At 37.9% G+C, this 17,252-nt stretch overlaps 2 protein-coding genes across 2 annotated transcripts in view; both read left to right on the top strand.

Annotated features, from left to right (window-relative positions):
• The window catches only part of LOC104279809 (interstitial collagenase-like), a gene marked incomplete at its 5' end in the record, with an annotated part of 4,272 nt that extends 913 nt beyond the window's left edge, over nucleotides 1–3,359 (top strand). Inside the window, 4 exons of the mRNA XM_009877224.1 lie at nucleotides 734–867; nucleotides 1,888–2,047; nucleotides 2,944–3,044; nucleotides 3,259–3,359. Coding sequence (XP_009875526.1) covers nucleotides 734–867; nucleotides 1,888–2,047; nucleotides 2,944–3,044; nucleotides 3,259–3,359 — 496 coding nt within the window. The remainder of the gene's footprint in view (nucleotides 1–733; nucleotides 868–1,887; nucleotides 2,048–2,943; nucleotides 3,045–3,258) is intronic.
• Nucleotides 3,360–5,423: 2,064 nt separating this feature from the next.
• On the top strand, nucleotides 5,424–16,898 carry LOC104279808 (matrix metalloproteinase-27-like). The gene is made up of 11 exons (XM_009877223.1): nucleotides 5,424–5,443; nucleotides 9,381–9,504; nucleotides 9,865–10,103; nucleotides 10,699–10,847; nucleotides 10,945–11,073; nucleotides 13,178–13,339; nucleotides 13,517–13,640; nucleotides 14,349–14,479; nucleotides 14,724–14,883; nucleotides 16,378–16,481; nucleotides 16,690–16,898. The coding sequence occupies exons 1-11, from the start codon at nucleotides 5,424–5,426 to the stop codon at nucleotides 16,788–16,790; spliced, it is 1,443 nt and encodes a 480-aa protein (XP_009875525.1). The 3' UTR covers nucleotides 16,791–16,898.
• Nucleotides 16,899–17,252: the final 354 nt, after the last annotated feature.

Raw genomic sequence — 17,252 nt, 5'->3', positions numbered from 1 at the left:
ACACTATCCAGTGGCCACTGCTGCCACAGACTTGTCTCTGAACTCAATTCAACTAAGATCAAAGCATGAGCATTCATACATCCCTTAGCGATGTGCCTATGGGTACCATGCTGGGACCTTTCTGCTTCATCTCAGTACAAGCTCAGGAACAGAACAGAAAGCACTGTCGTACATCCCTTAGCGATGTGCCTATGGGTACCATGCTGGGACTTTTCTGCTTCATCTCAGTACAAGGTCAGGAACAGAACAGAAAGCACTGTCATGTAGAAAGATGTCTGAAACCAACTCATAGACTGCTTGTCCTACAAAGAAATAGAAGGGCTTATATTCATCTTGCCTGGTTTTTAGCATGTAACTGAGGTGCTAAATTTCAGAGCACAGCGATGTGCCTATGGGTACCATGCTGGGACTTTTCTGCTTCATCTCAGTACAAGGTCAGGAACAGAACAGAAAGCACTGTCATGTAGAAAGATGTCTGAAACCAACTCATAGACTGCTTGTCCTACAAAGAAATAGAAGGGCTTATATTCATCTTGCCTGGTTTTTAGCATGTAACTGAGGTGCTAAATTTCAGAGCACAGTTGCTCTTGGTTTCCTTTACATTCAATGGAGGGGCATAGTCACACCCAGGTACCCACTTCCCTCCCGTGTCATACTCCAGGAGCTATAACAATTATTTTGTACTTACGATAGGAGTGGAACTATTTTATTACACACATTTTGTTTAAACCAGGTATATGCTGCGCAAACATCCTGCAAGGGCGGGGACGGAGCTCAACTTTATCTCGCTGTTCTGGCCACAGTTACCATCAGGAATTCAAGCTGCTTATGAAAACGTTAATAGAGATGAAGTTTTACTTTTTAAAGGTAATTGAAACTGAAATTCTCTGCTTTTTCTGACCAGTTACTCTCTGCAAATTTGCAGACTATGCAGTCACAAAAGTCAAAGTGTTTTTTAAAGAAAATCAGTGAAAGAGAGAGTCTTAAAAATCTTCAAATAATTAAAAGAGAGGATCACAGAGTTATACTGCTCTAAGGGATCTCCAGAGGTCATAATCTTGAAAATTCACCCCTCTTTTATAGTTAATGGTCTGAGAAACAAGATGTAAAAACAGCTTCCTTTCCTCAGGTCTAGTTCTCTTCAGGTAACAGAATTTCACTTTATATAGAAGGATTTTTCCTGAATTCAAGCAAATACAGACACTTATACACTACTGTTACTGATATGCTTATTAGTATTTTGTGATATTTTGGGGGAAAAGTAAAAAAAGTGGTGGAAAAGTGTACTCTGAGGGGAAAAATTTTTTACTGAAAAAACAATCAATCCTTTTCTTTAAGGATCTCAAATATGCTTTAAGTGTCTCAGATAACTTCATTATGCACATACAGTACATGATATATTACCATATATGAATATGTTCATTGCATCTAAAATTAACAAAGCATTTTGAGTAGGCATATGCCCTTCTTAATAGTTTAATTTAATGCACATTATCTAGTTTTCCAAATATTATATGTCTTTGTAAGCAAATACAGAAATTTAATAGATTAAGTATCCCAATCCAATGTCAGTGGATTAACTCATCAACCTCCAGCCCTCCCCAAGTTGATACCCAGACAAATATTTTCTATTAATGTTTTTAAAAGTCTGGGAAAAGTATTATTCTCATATCTTATGACTGTTAATGTTTTACTGATAAAATCAGAAGACATTTACACTGTATTCATGATGTAGTCCTAGTGTAAGAATTAGAAACATTTTCTACAGTAATAAACCAAATGGAATGATACTGATGTCTAAGACACATTGTTTGTTACCCATTTGAAATACAATTAAATGTTGTTTATAAAGAGCAAAACCAAATGAAATGTGCTTATACTTTTCAGAGGGTAAATATTGGCTTGTCAGGGGATATGACGTTGCACGTGGCTATCCTAAACCAATTTATCATCTGGGGTTCCCAAAGACTATTAAAAGAGTTAATGCTGCTTACAGCGATGAAGTCACAGGAAAAACATACTTCTTTGTAGCTGACAGATACTGGAGGTAAGATTTAATGTTCATTTACTAGAAGGCATTTTTCCACCTGTCCCCAAGGACTGATGTATTACTATAACATTCAAGTGCAATGATTTGTAGACCACGTATATTCTAGAAATTCAAGCAGGATTCTCTGGAAGCTTCAAAATTTTAAGCATTTGCTAGGAAATACCAACTTTTCTGTAATATATTTTCACCATTAATTAGATTCCTAATTAGCAGGAATGTAATTACTTGCAGTTGGATAAAACTTCTGCCCAATAAAAAAGTGATTTTCTTGTAAATTATTCTTTTTTTTCACCACAACACTGCTGCTGTTCTGTGCAATGTTGTGATAGTGTCCACTTTCCACTTTTCAAATAAAATTAGCTGCTAATAAAAAGTGTTGTAATTGAGTTTCTCTATGAGTAAACTACAAGTATTTTCCAATTGTACAGTTGGTTGAAGTGTAGCTTATGACAAATTTCAGAGAGTAATTTTGTTAAGAAGTACGTAATTAACACTAATACAATTATGCTACAGGACTCTGCTTATATTTTCTAGTCTCGAGTTTTATGTTTTGCTTTTATACTGGACTGGTTATACAGTTCCTCAAAACAGAAACTCATTTTATGTGCAAGCAATGGCCAAGGCTCTGAAATGCATTAATAAATTCATGGGCTGCATTCCCAAAATTTTTGAAAGCCTTGTTACCCACTTTATCAAAGGCAGGATCTTCAAATCTCAAGACACTCATAATGTGAGAACCTTAATATATAATAATGAGAATCAAAAGGTTACTTCAGCTAATCTTTGTAAAGCTTCTTAGTAACAGTACAGTTGCGTATGTGTATGAATTTGCTTTGGAATTTCAAAATATTGTCTGCTTCCTCACAAATTGTAATGATGTTTTTTGTGTTAAGATATGATGAAAACAAGAAATCTATGGATCCTGGTTATCCCAAGAAAATAGTCTCCCACTTTGGAAAAATTGGCCGGGTTGATGCTGCTTTCCAGAAAGATGGTAAGTAAAATATAAATTTAATCTCAGTTTACTTAAATATTTAGGTTTCTGTAGATAGAATAATTTTATTTCAAATCTCTGTTATTAAGTGTAATGAGATGGAAGTGAAAAAAAGCAAGTACACATGGACCGTTTATGTTGTGTGTTTGGTTTTTTTTTCCAAAATACTAAAAAGTCATCTATGAAATACCAATGGATTAAATTCTATTTCTAGGCTATGTCTACTTCTTCCATGGAACAACTCAGTTCCAGTTTGATCCTCGTGCTAAACGGATTGTCGGAATAATGAAGAGCATCAGCTGGTTTAATTGTTAATTGCAGTGGTTTTCCAGATGCATCCTATGTATTTATGTGATGAATTTTTCAGTATTTTGTAACTAGCAAGTCAGAATGGATTTCTGCTCAAGTTCTGTAGGATTATAATTTTTTACTGTGAAATAAATATTGTTATATAATTTATCAAAATTTCACCTGCTACATAAAAGTTTCCTAATAAATCATGTTTGTCATATCATTGTGTCCTTAATGTCTTACTTGCACTAATACTCAAGAGCCAAGCCTAGCTTCCAAACACCAGAAAACGTATCCTGGCATGAAATGTCTGATCTTTTCCCCCAAAGCCAGAGAAAAGAGCAGACAGCTGGCTCTGAACTTCATCACCCCATGGAAGCCCTGGTAGAAATCCTATGGGTAACTAGGCCAATTTGGACTCTTTAGCATCAGTCTACAAACCACACTTCCACTTTCTGTTCCCCTTGCCCCAACTTCCCCTCTTAGCCTTCTCTCCAAGGTATATGTCTTTGCAAGTATAGGTGGAGGTTTTTTATCATGTTTTTGGATTTAGGAACTAGATTTAAGCCTGGAAATGCAGATTAAAAGGGACCTCTAAGATCATAGACTCATTTCAACTGGAAAGGACTTTTAAGATCATTGAGTCCAAAAGTTAACACTGCCAAGCTCATCATTAAACCATGTCCCTAAGCACCACATCTACATATCTTTTAAATATTTTCAGGGATGGAAGACTCTACCACTTCCCTGGGCAGCCCTGAGCTTTAACAACCCTTTCATTAAAGAATTTTTTCCTAATATCCGATCAGACCCTCCCCTGATGCAACTCAAGGCCATTTCCTCTTGTCCTATCACTTGCTACTTGGGACAACAGACCAATACCCACCTGGCTACAACCTCCTTCCAGGTAGTTGCAGAGAGGGATAAGGTCTCCCCTCAGCCTCCTTTTCTCCAGGTTAAACAATTCCAGTTCCCTCAGCCGCTCCTCATAAGACTTGTTCTTGAGTCCTTTTAGAGCAGCCCGTTGCTATCACAGGGAGCCATGTCATATTCTGGACAAACAATACACTTTACTCAAGGCTCTTTCAAGTGATTACTACTCCAGTAGTTAGTAAATCTCTCCTAATTTCAGTGTATTAAAGGATGAAGAAGTTTACTTAAAAAATGAAAATTCCTGATCAAAAATGTTTCTGATAAAAAAAGTTCACAAAAAAGACAGCTTGTCTCCCAGCTTAACAGCAATTTTTTTAATTAAATTATCATTTAATTAAAATGATGTTTGAATTGTTATCCACTTTCTCTTTAGTCTTTGTAGCTCAACTCATAACATTAGAAGCTGTATGACCATAACAAAATGTGTTATCTGATACATCTGTATTATCTAACATATTTCAGAAGAAGGCTTCAGGTTACTCTAATAGAAGTAATTGCATTTTGAGAAAAGAACGTTTAACCTTACAAAAACATAGCAATTCAATTTTTTTCATTACTTAGCTGTCTGTATTAAAAATCTATTAAACTGTGTCCTTCATTAATAAAGAACAGACTTGGTAGTTTTTACATTTATTAAATTCGAGAGTAAAAATTAGTTTAAATGCAATTCAAAGATTAGAAATTGTATAATTAAAATTAACTTAGTTATATTATATTCTTTATAAAACCTTAAAAATTAGTATATAATTGTATTATATTAAAATAAAATTAAATTAGACTAAATCAAAGACTTTAATGAAGAAGTTAACTTGTGTGAATTGTGTTCTCATAAGGTAATTTAGGTACTGGTTCTTTAATTCTAAACTGTAGTAGCAATGCTATATAATAATATTTTCTTGTGTAGGCTTGTGCTACTGAACCACCAATGACAATTAAACTAAAAATTGTTTTAAAAGTCTGTAAATCTAAATTGATCATTTTATTTCAGCAGAGATGGTCTACAAACAGTATAAGATTTACAGGCAAAGATAATATTTTTTATTAGACCAATTATATATAAATAAATAGAAATTTGGGACACATATTCCCTTCAGATATGAAGTAGAAGCAGAAGGAGAGGCTGGATGTGGCACTTAGTGCAGTGGACTGGCCGATATGGTGGGGTTGGGTCATGGGTTGGTCTTGATGATCTCAGAGGTCTCTTCCAGCCTCAACAATTCTGTGATTCTGTGATTCTGTGATCTCAAGACAGTGCCAGAATAGCTCCTCAGATTTAGAGCAGAACAGTAATCCCACCCTGGATAAGAAAAATAGAGGGTACACATGAAGCAGAGAAAATGTTAAATGAGAGACAAGGGTTATGTTTGCCATTTAACATTTTCTCTGTTTCGTGAGTTAAATGTTATGTGTTCCGCTCTAAATCCAAGGGAAAATGAAGAGGCTAAAGAGAGGATGAAGTTTATAATGACATATTTTCAATCCATGCCTTTTGGTGTCCTGTGAAGTTCTGATTTTTAGCTGCTAAGCACTTTTTTTTAATATTTTTTGTGTATATTTCCCTTGAGCAAGAAGACCAAGAGCTCTAAATGAAGTGATTTCTTTGTAACAAATGTTTCCCATGTTTATGTGAGTGAATATTTCCTCTGCCTGCGTGAACGTGGCAGTTGCTCCATTCCAGCCACACCGCCAGGAGGAGGGCACGGCTGGTGCTGGCAGGTACAAGCACCGTTTTCGGAAATTTGGAATCTGGATGTTGTTTCTAGCTCAGTCCACACAATAACCTGCCAACTTCTTACTCTCTTTTAATAAGTTTATGGTCCTATACTGAACTATAGTAGAGTACCATACCATTCCCTAGTGTCTGGTTACTGGTTTTGTGTGTAGTCATAGCCCGTATCATTGTTAACTGACATACCTTTGCCCAGGCAGGTATCCAATTCACTAAACACATGTTTAGAGTATTTGAGGTGCTGTAGGTAATCCAAGTCACCTATGCAGGTTTGAAAGAGGACTTCTGGGAGATCAGCACTTCTCAAAACCCTAGGCACCTATGTTTGGGTGGTTGAATCATGTCCTCACAGGCTGCAGCCTTTGTTAAAGGCTTGCCAGGTCTTAAAAACCTTATTTGAACCATTTATTGTTGTCTCATGTTTTTCACTCAAGCTGAGGAATGATTTGTTAACTATATGTGAAGACTGAGCCTGCAAAATAGTGGTTCAACTCAGCTGACTGAACAGGTATCTATTGTCATTAAGCTGCTGGAGATTTCCAGCTGGCCTCTATCTATCAGTCTAGAAGCCACATGTTCCCTTTAGGTTCTGAGTCATAGCCACCAGGCCTGAGCCAGTGTCTTAGGTTCACTGGATTGTCTCAAAAGCACAACAAATCACTGTTTAGATGGCTGAATTGCAGCCAAAGTGTTTTCATGTGAGTTCAGACTTAGGCTCTCGTCATTGTCAGTGGTGTTGGTCAGAATATTTGGTGAGTTCCTGATAGCTGCACAAATCTTCCTAAGTTTATCTTCTGCACATGGTCAGATGAAATGCTCTCTAGATGCCATTTGACCATATTATTTAGATTTCTGTTGATATAATGCCAGCCTACATGGTTAACTCACGTGCAGACACCCATGCTGTGAACAGTCAGGAAATCTGAATTCCCCCTGGTATTGTGTCGAGATCACCACAATGCAGCAGTATTGATACTTCCTGTGATGCTCTGTGTAGCATCATTTGGTATAGCCAATGTGATGAGGACAGGCAGCAAACTCTCTGGGTTAAAATATAGGTCATGTAACTGTGGTCAGGATAAAAGTAGTTCTAGGATGAGAAAAGAAGTCATGATGTAAATCAACACCCACCAACTCTAACCAATGTCAAAGATAAGCATTAGGAAACCATAAGCAGCAGCTGCTTACGTAGCTTCTTCTTTTCCCAGACCTCAAGGCCAGCTATAGACGGATTTGTGAAACATTGCTTGCGAAAAACGTGTTCAAGCCTCTCTCCCATGCGCAGTGGAAACTGGATGCTACGTTGCATCATTGGTCAAGTTGCAAAACCCTGAAAGTGTTTAGAGTGATATAGACGTCCATCATCTGTCACTCAGATGTTTTCTAAGCCAACACTAATGTAACTTGAGCTGTGAGCTGAAGCTGGAAATGTAGTCTAAATTAGTTGTTTAAACTTCTCTATAGTTAATAAAGACAGAGAGCACATATAGAGGCTGGCTCATCCTATTCTACGATAGCGGGCTGAATCAGTCTCCAGATATATGTGTTTCTTCATTTTCTGTAGAAGAACGCTTAACTAATAAACATATAAATTTAGGTGCAACTAATCCTAACCCAGCTGTTCTCATTGTCCCTATACTTCCACGGCTACACAGCAGACAGCTGTGGGGATCTGACGGCCAGACACAGTGGGAAAAAAGAAAACCCTTTCTCTCAGTTCATATCAAATCTGCTCATAGTGCTGAATTATTTTTTTTAAAAAAAAACAAGTTCCTATCAGCCAAAACAGGGAGGTTGGATTAAAATCATCTCTAAGGTCCCTTCCAGCCTAGGCCGTTCTATGATTCTATGATTCTATGTAAAAACATATTTTAAAAAAAAATGTGCTCTAATGCCATTGGAAAGTATGCTTGGTGCTGCCACTGAAAAGGGGTTTGTCTTTTGTGATCTACACCATATACATAGTCAGATAAAAGCATCATGGTCATTCCTTCTAGCTTTAAAACCTTCGAGACAAACAAATATACCCATATAAAAACATAAGAGAGAATTTAAAAACTAAACTTTTTACTTCTGGATAAACACATATGTCATTTCCAGCATCAGTACAGTCGAGCTCTCCATCTCAGAAAAGTCATTGTCACAGTTTTTATGTCAGTTACAGAGCTACAATACAATGATAATAAAAACAAATTAAGGGAGGAGTTTGTTTGGGGTTTTTTTGGTAGCTGAGAAATGCCTTTAATAAACAAGTTTAACTAGCAAGTCCACATTGTGAAATTTGGGCTAGAAAATTCGTCATTAACGCCTCCAGCTGGAGAAAAATTGGCTGCAAGAGACAATAAAAAAAGTAAAAAAGACGGAAGCAAGTATTTCCTGAAAAATCCACCGTTCAACATGAGGGTATTTCTTGCAACTGTTTTGTAAAAGTTGAGTACGTGTTGTCAGAGCTCCAGCGAGGTGATGAACACCTTCAGATCCCATTGCTGCCATGGGAAGGGAAAGGTGCTTGGCCAGCACAGGGTGAAATCCCATAAGTTGTCACATCTCTTGTCAGTCTTGAAACTTCCTTTATTCTGAATTACTTAAGACAGGAAATAATCATATCCCCTGCGGCTAATGTGGTTAAACTGAAGAAATGTTTTGTGATGAAATGGCAGATAGACAGATTAGGTAGAGAGATGATTAATAGATATAGATAGATAGAGAGATAGATAGACAGACAGATGGATAGATTAGATAAATGCAGACAGAGATATATAATTATTCACATCTTTTAGGGTGGAAAAACACCTTTTCAGATTTGCTAGGAAGAGGTCAGGAGTGATTTAGGGTTTTCATCCATTTTCCAAAGCACCCAGTCTCACTTTATGAATCAATTTTAAAAGAAAACTTTCTGCTTAGAGTAATTTCTCCCAAAGTTTTAAATTTTTTGGATGGGATTTGTATTTAGTGCATTACTCCTATTTTTTTGGGCTGAGAGTGGTGAAGAGTCTCTATGCATTTGTTGGCCCCATTTCACACAGCTGGATCAGGACAAATTCAAAGGTTTTGCATTTGTCTGCCATTTCATCTGCTGTGAAACTGCTTAGGTTCACTAAAATTCAGTATAAAATAACTAAAACTGAGTGCCGATTTTAAATGGTAGCTAAGGAACTCGGGAGTATTCAAATACTAACTGACTTCAGATGTCTGTGGTATCGGATGGATTTAATTAAGTTTTGTTGTGCAGCCAGCACAGTGTTAGAAGATCCGTGGAGGTAATCAGAGCATGATAAACTCTGAGTCAGTCTACAGCTGGCTTTACAAAACACCCCACAACCATACGAACTGGGATGCAAGAGGATTCACGCGGAGGGGAGAGAAGATTGATTTTCTACCAGGATAGAGAGTGGAATAAGAATGAAGGCTCTTTCACTTTTGCTTCTAATCTGTGCAGCTGTTTCTAATGCTCTTCCCATCCATCCAGAGAAAGACCGCAAAGAAAATGATGAAAAGATTGTACAGGTAACTACATTGTGCATTTCTGAGATGTACTGATCCCTCTCTTTTTAAACACAGTCTGCGTGTTCCAGCTACACAGCAGTTTGCTGCCCTTCTGAGACAATGCTGTTACACCGAACTCTGTTACCCAAACTTGACTAAAGTAGGATAAATATCTACAAAATGTAAATGTCAAGTAAATAAGTGTCTGGGGCAATGCTGCCTGTTCCTGTTAAGCTACAATCCTCAGGAAAACATCCGTTGTGCTCCAAAATCATGGGCAGATGGTTTTGCCAGCCAAGCCACCAAACAGTATCAGTCCTAAGGTATTCGTTTAAGAAACAGATCAAAATGTGCCATGCATTTGCTTTATTTTTTCACTAGGACTACTTAAACAAATTCTATACTGTTGAGCCAGATCCAAATCAACTTGGATGGAAAATAAATGCTGAATCTACAGCTGAAAAACTTCAGAAAATGCAGCAATATTTTGGTTTGAAAGTGACTGGAAAAGCAGACACTGAGACGTTGGAAATAGTGAAGAAACCCAGGTGTGGAGTTCCTGATGTGGGTCTCTATGGTTTTACTTTGCCAGGATGGAAGAAAAACAAACTGACATACAGGTAGTATTTCAATAATTACTTTTTTAATTTAAATTCTGATTATGTTTGTTATATTTAAATGTAACTTCTACACAAATGTTTCCAGTTGGGAACACAAAAATGTTTCTCTTTCCCCAGCTGTTAGCTATACATATTCCTGAGAGGAATTTCTGAGTGTCAAGCTGAGTATTTTACAATTCCTGAGTCAGCCAGTGTTTTGCCTGTCATGGATCACTCCTGACATATATTCTGTAAGCCAAACAGAAATATCAATTGCAGGCTGTACAAGCCCTGCTATCTTCAAAATTTGCTAGGACCAACATTTTAGCAGTCCCAGAAACCTGAAGAGACGATATTCCTCATGTTCAAGCAGCAACCTCCTGGCTAAAAGCCATTTTGAGAAAACCTAGTATCATATACACAATTATTATTACCAGAAAAAGACATGTTGGACAGTTATTACATTCCTCAAACTCACTCAGTCCAAGATGAATCTTGGGGGCTATTGGATTACGGGTTAAATTGCTTCTTATACATCTCTGTTCATCATCTTAGCAATATTAAAGAAATTCTTTTTGTAAATACTAAGTATTATTGCTTCAACCCTCAACTGTAGAATTCTGAACTACACACCAGATATGAGGAAAGAGGATGTGGATAAAGCAATCCAGAAGGCATTTAAAGTTTGGAGTACTGTCACCCCTCTGATTTTCATTCCTATTCATGAGGGAATAGCAGATATAATGATTGCTTTTGGGACCAAAGGTAATACGCTGATTGCATGCCAATGGTAAGATTAATGAAAAGATTTTCCAGTAGTCATAACATAAACTTAAGGTTGTTTCAATGTCTTATTATGTAGCTCATGGACATTGCCCTCGTTATTTTGATGGCCCCCTTGGTGTCCTTGCTCATGCTTTTCCACCTGGCAATGGTTTTGGTGGTGACGTGCACTTTGATGAGGATGAAGACTGGACCACAGGCTCAGCTGGTAGGTAAAAAAAGGTTTCTGAATTCTTATGTAGATGGGTTAATTCTTTTCTGATATTTTTGACTGAAGTGAAACACAGCATTTACCATAAGAGCAGTCTGAGGGTATTGCAGGCCATCCTCCAGCTGAGATCCTTACAATGACGCTGATGTAAAATCAGCCTGATCTACTGTTCTTATTTAACACTGCTCCTATTTAATCCTGTTTCTATTTAACATCCTGTTCCTACTGTCCAATGGGACAAAACTTTTCATATACAAATGCTATAGACACAGGCCACTCTTACCCGGGGGTTGATAATGCCCACTCACAACTCCTGACGTACATGCTGACACCAAGCCTGGCACAACCACACACTGCAGAAGAAGGACACTGTACTTTGCAGCAGCCCTCAGGGGAGATCCCCAACACCTAAAAAGCATTTCAGCCACCAGTGACAGTGAAGAGTCTTAGCTAATAATGCCAAGATAGCCTGACTACAGGCTGTTATTGCTTTACTCTGCATTCAAGCTAGGATGGGCTTATACGTGACTGTTTTCCAAGCAAGTTCAGCTGCCTGCCAGAATCTGGGAGTCTGAACATGCTATTCAGGCCACCCATGGGCTGACATGCAGCATGCAGAGCTGACTGCAGATGTGTGCCACTGAGCCAGAAGAGAGGGGAACGCTGAGTGGTCACCCATCTGTCTGGGAGCTATCTGCTCCCCTGAATCCCCTCCCCTCAGCCTCCAGGCTGGCCGTACAGCACATACTGCCTCTGACAGACCTGACAGGACACAGACCCACTAAGCTGTAGTAATTTAGACACTCTTCTCATCCAGATTTTGGGATGGAAAACTGCAGTGGATAACTGCAGAAGGAGAATTGAGGTCACGCTGCAGGAAGAAGAGATAACACGTCATGACGTTAAAATGTAACGTTTCCCCCACACTGGGACTGAATGGGTCAACCCCAGTTTTGCTGCTGTTCCTCAGCATCACGGCTCCAGAAGCCAGGCATTGCAGAACTTGTCGGAAAACTCAGAGGACTCGTGACAGGAGAGGACTGGAAACACGTGTGGAAAAATTGAGGCTTTGTTTGTTTTCTTGAGAAATGTCTTGGCTTCGGCCAGCCTTTCTTGGGCAATTGATGACCAGTCCTCTGCTTTGCCACAGACTCGTGATCTTCACTATGCCTCTTGATATTGCTGGCTCCTGGTCTGCAGGGCCAGTGATCAGTCCTCCCTAACTTAGAAAGGCATGTTACTTGGAGTGAGGTATGTTGAAGGAAGTTCCCTTTTTATCTCTGTACTGCATTAACATATTTCACTGGGAATAAGCAGGCATAAGTATAACATTGTAAAAAGATATTTTATTTTACAAGGCTATAAAGAAACCGTATGGTTTAAAGTCCTAATGATAAAAAAGTAAATCACTCTGCTAACATATTTTTCCTCTCTACTCATGATCTCACCTTTCTTTCTCAGGTCTGTAGGAGAGAGTATGACACAGAGAGTGACACTTTTGGTACCTCAAGTGAGCACACAGTGAATCGTCCTATCCTTGCCCTGGAGAGCTCTTAATGATAAAAAAGTAAATCACTCTGCTAACATATTTTTCCTCTCTACTCATGATCTCACCTTTCTTTCTCAGGTTTGTAGGAGGGAGTATGACACAGAGAGTGACACTTTGGTACCTCAAGTGAGCACACAGTGTATCGTCCTATCCTTGCCCTGAAGAGCTCTTAATTTGATCTGATTCACTATCTAATCTGTTCTAGCTCAGCCAGGAAACCCTGCCAGGACACTCCTCGGGGCTGCACCCACATTCACCCGTAGACATCTACTCATGTCACACACACACCTTCAGCAGCTAACAGCAGGAAAGAGGGCTAAAAGTCACTCCCTTCTAATGAGGAAAGAACAGAACTTTATCCTGTACAAAAAAGTACCTTTTTGAATTTCAATATATTGTATTGAATTTCAATATATTGTATATATTATCAATATATTGTGAATTTCAATATATTGTACAAAAACTGTCACTGAGAAATAGCCCTGCTCTGTTCGTATCAGCCATTTGCAGACTAAAATTACACCAATCTCTTCTCTCTATCTACTTTTTAAGGGTTCAATTTGTTCCTCGTTGCTGCTCATGAGTTTGGCCATGCTCTGGGTCTCTCCCATTCTAATGACCAGAGGGCTTTGATGTTCCCTAATTATGCCTACGTTAGTCCCAGCGAATTTCCTCTCTCTCCAGATGATATAAGTGGCATTCAGTCGATTTATGGTGAGTAAAATCCATGGCCTAAAAAAAACCCCAACACTAAACAAGAGAGAAATACTCTTTCACAACGTTTCACCATAAAAATAATTGTACTCTAGTAATATCAAAAATGCGTTTACATGGGAAAACTTCAATATTTCTACAAATATTGGTGTGTTCTTTCTGAAATATCTCACTTAGGAGCTCCACCAAATGCCCCAGATAAAAGACCAGTCATCCCTATCTCTCCTAAAATCTGTGGCTCCCAGATGTCTTTTGATGCTATAACTACATTCCGACGAGAAATCTTTTTTCTAAAGGGCAGGTAAATATTGATATGACATTTTAATCTGTGAGGTTTTTTTTTTTCTTGTTTCCTACAAAGACTGAACACTTCAATGGAGCACATGATTATGATGATAGGATTTATGAGACATGTGGATAGATTTCAGTTCATGGAAATAAAATTCATAGCGGATAAGAATTATATTAATATTTTTACAGGATCCCCTGAAAAAACATACTTCCTTTTTTTTCCAGAAAACATCTCAGTCCTAATAAAGCTTGTCTAAATGGTGACACCAAGTTGTTACATGATTAAATGGTGCAACCATTTCCTAAGAAATTAGTTTGCTCTTCCATATAGCTGGGCCAATCTCTCCTTCAGTCCTCTGTGTAAGCCCAAAGTCATCAGGGGAAATCATGCAGGAAATAGATTACAGCCAGGCTCATCTAGGACCCTACAACTCTCTTACTACGTGGTACGGGAACAGCCTGAATCTTTCAGATGCTTGTAACTGATCCCATTAGTCAATCAGTACCATTGAGAAGGGTAATTTCAGAAAGAAGCCCGACTACAAAAAAACCTTCACTTCCCACTGAGGGGAGTGTTTTCCTTTCTTACACATTGACACAGGTAGCTCCAGTGACAAGAAAGAACTTGTAAGTCACAACATCGTTCATGTTCTTGCGCATATATAGAGATGTCTGTGGTTTATTATTTGCTGCAAAAACTGTTTCATATTTAAATCAGGCACTTATGGAGAGTCTATCCCGATAACTCAGAAGTTGAACGTGAATTAATTTCTACCTTCTGGCCAACTTTGCCACATGGTATTGAGGCTGTGTATGAGAACTCAAAAGATCAGATATTATTCTTCAAAGGTGAAGTATGAGATTGTTTTTATTTTTTCTTACCTTTTATTTTGTGGGAAGGTGGGAGGAAAGTAGATATATTTGACTAAAATTTATTTTTCAAATAAATAAAAACATTTCATCTAGTTTTAGGGCATTTCATCTAGTTTTCCTACATTTCATCTAGTTTTCCTCCAATTTACACTAAGGGATTGTATTTTTTCTTCTAGTGTCTGAAAATCACTGGTGAAATTAATTTTTATGATTTTTACAGGCAATAAATTCTGGATTATCAGGGGATATCAGGTGTTGCTTGGTTATCCAAAGAATATCAACACACTGGGCTTCCCTAAAGGTATCAAGAAAATTGATGCAGCTGTTTGTAATACAAATACTGGGAAGACAGACTTTTTCATAGGTGACAAGTACTGGAGGTAAGAAAAACTGGCAAATGTTTTCTCATGATTGACTCCAACAACATCTGAATACAGTTAAAATTGTCCATATTATAAAAGACAAAGTGGAGCTTTAGGTAACTATATGGAACTAAGTAACTAGAGTGATCCTACTTTTCACAGAAATGTTTCTTTGACTCCTGCATAGGAAGAAGAATATAGATTTGACTTCTGAGAGCTTAAGGGTGTCCTGAAGTGGGTATTCAAGTTATGGAACCATTTTAATGCATTATGTCTGGAAGCAAAAAAACTTCCAGCATGTAGAGAATTTTTACAAATGCAATAGACATAAGTATCTTTAGAAAATAAAGATCTGAAAACTAATCTACTTCAGCGGGAGGCTGCTTGGGATGACTTGTGCAGGATTTCTCTGATTTCTGAAAAGTCCTGAATTATTTTCTCTCTTTGAGAGAGACAAAAACGATAGTTCATTCTCCTTTCTTTGGCTGGTTAACACTGGGTTTGCAATATGCTTCTTCTAAATCCTATTCCCACGTTGTCGTGACTGACTCCTGATACTCAAATACCAAGAAAACAGAAGCAAAAAGTCAGCTTTGGGAAGCTGATAGATTCCTCCTGTGTGCAAGGACATCTGTTGCAAAAGCCTTCTGCAGACAACCAGGAGCATGCGTGGGTCAGATGGACTTTATTGTGACTAATTGCAGGGTTCCTCAGTGAGACATACAGTGTCAGCTGGATTTTGAGCCACATGTTGCTTCCTGTCCTTTGTTTTCGATAGTTTTGGAACAAATATTTACAATATCTTGCATTGGTATTTTACTGTCTTGGTCACAAGACGAACACATGCAAGAAAACCACAAAGCATATTTCTTACCTAGTAACTCATTTTCTCAGCCTTGTATCTGTGTAAAAAGTATGTCTTGTATCCAAGGAGGAGTAAAACAAAGGCTTGTTTGTTTGCTTGGTGTTTTTCCTGAGAGGGTTCCTAAAATCTTGAGGAACCTTTGAGGTCCTCCTTTCAGCCCCTAAATTCAACTCAATCTCATAAAAATTTTTCCAGGCTTGATTGTATTACAACAACTTGATTGTATTATAAGTAAGTCCGCTTCCTTTCCTCTCTCTAAATCTGTCAACTAGTAGAGGACTGTGCACAATATCTTATCAAAGTCCAAGAGGAGTTTAAAATTCATGCAATAAACATGTGCAGCCCCTGTGGTAGGAATCAGCCCAACCAGTTTCTATGCACTGCCTGTCACACTGATATCGCTAGAGGAGGTAAATCCCATCCCAGAAAGTTCTTTGGAGCTGTGCCTGCTTTTGTCAGCAAACAAGCAGACACCTCATGGAAAACACGTCTTGAAGACACTTGTGCAAGCAGATAACTTCACTCTCGTAACTCCAGTGAAATCAGTCAAAGTGTAGAAGGCGGACACCTTTCAGCAGCTGCTTAATTCTTTCCAGATTTGATGTCTAAACTCTGTAAAATTACGCATCTCCCTTTATATGATTTAGGTTTGATGAAAACAGCCAGTCCATGGAGAAGGGTTATCCTAGGCAGACAGTCAATGACTTTCCGGGAATCAGCCAGAAGGTTGATGCTGTTTTCCAACAGAAAGGTATATGAAATGAGTTTTTAAGTAAAATTAGTTTACTTGTAAGGATCATAAGTTCTGACATTATGATAAATGCTATTTTTGCTGTATCCTGCAAAAGACAGGACTGATGAGATGCTCTCCTGTGTGTGTAATGATGATGTTCCCCATTTTTTCAGAAAGAAGCTATTTTTTCTATCTGTAACATAATGCTTTACTTCTTTATTTCCAGGATTATTCTACTTCTTCCATGGATCAAAGCAGTGGGAGTTCGACCCTACTGCTAAAAAAGTTATCCGTGAAATGAAGAGTAACAGCTGGCTTAACTGTTAATATCATTAAGCTTTCTTACACATAGCAAATTAGAATAAAAATCATTCCAGATTTCTCAGAGTTTGCCCATATATACACTACTACACAGAAGAGGCAACAGGATTTGTTTTCATATATGTCTACTATTCTAATAAATCAACATGTCAGCTCTAATTGTATCTCCAAAGGCTGGAACAAAACTGCGTTTTTTCCCCTGATTAAGTGAAATGTCCAACACGATTTATTATTTTATACTCCACACGGGTTTTTAAATATTTTTGCAATAAACAGTTTTAGGTTAATGTCAGCTCTTTTCCGCTTTAGCTGTTGAAGTTGTTCTGTATTTCTAAGGTGTGAATATGCTCCAACATACAAGGTTTGTATTTTGCTTCTTTTCTTACCAAACATCTTCAAGAGCCAGGCTTTGCATTAATCACTTCTTTTTCTGTCCTCTCTCCTGCATCTCCTTTTGTTCTTCTATGA

This window comes from Apaloderma vittatum, unplaced genomic scaffold (assembly GCF_000703405.1).
Source record: "Apaloderma vittatum isolate BGI_N311 unplaced genomic scaffold, ASM70340v1 scaffold16079, whole genome shotgun sequence".
Taxonomy (NCBI): Eukaryota; Metazoa; Chordata; class Aves; order Trogoniformes; family Trogonidae; genus Apaloderma; species Apaloderma vittatum.
This window is presented reverse-complemented; position numbering and strand designations above follow the sequence as displayed.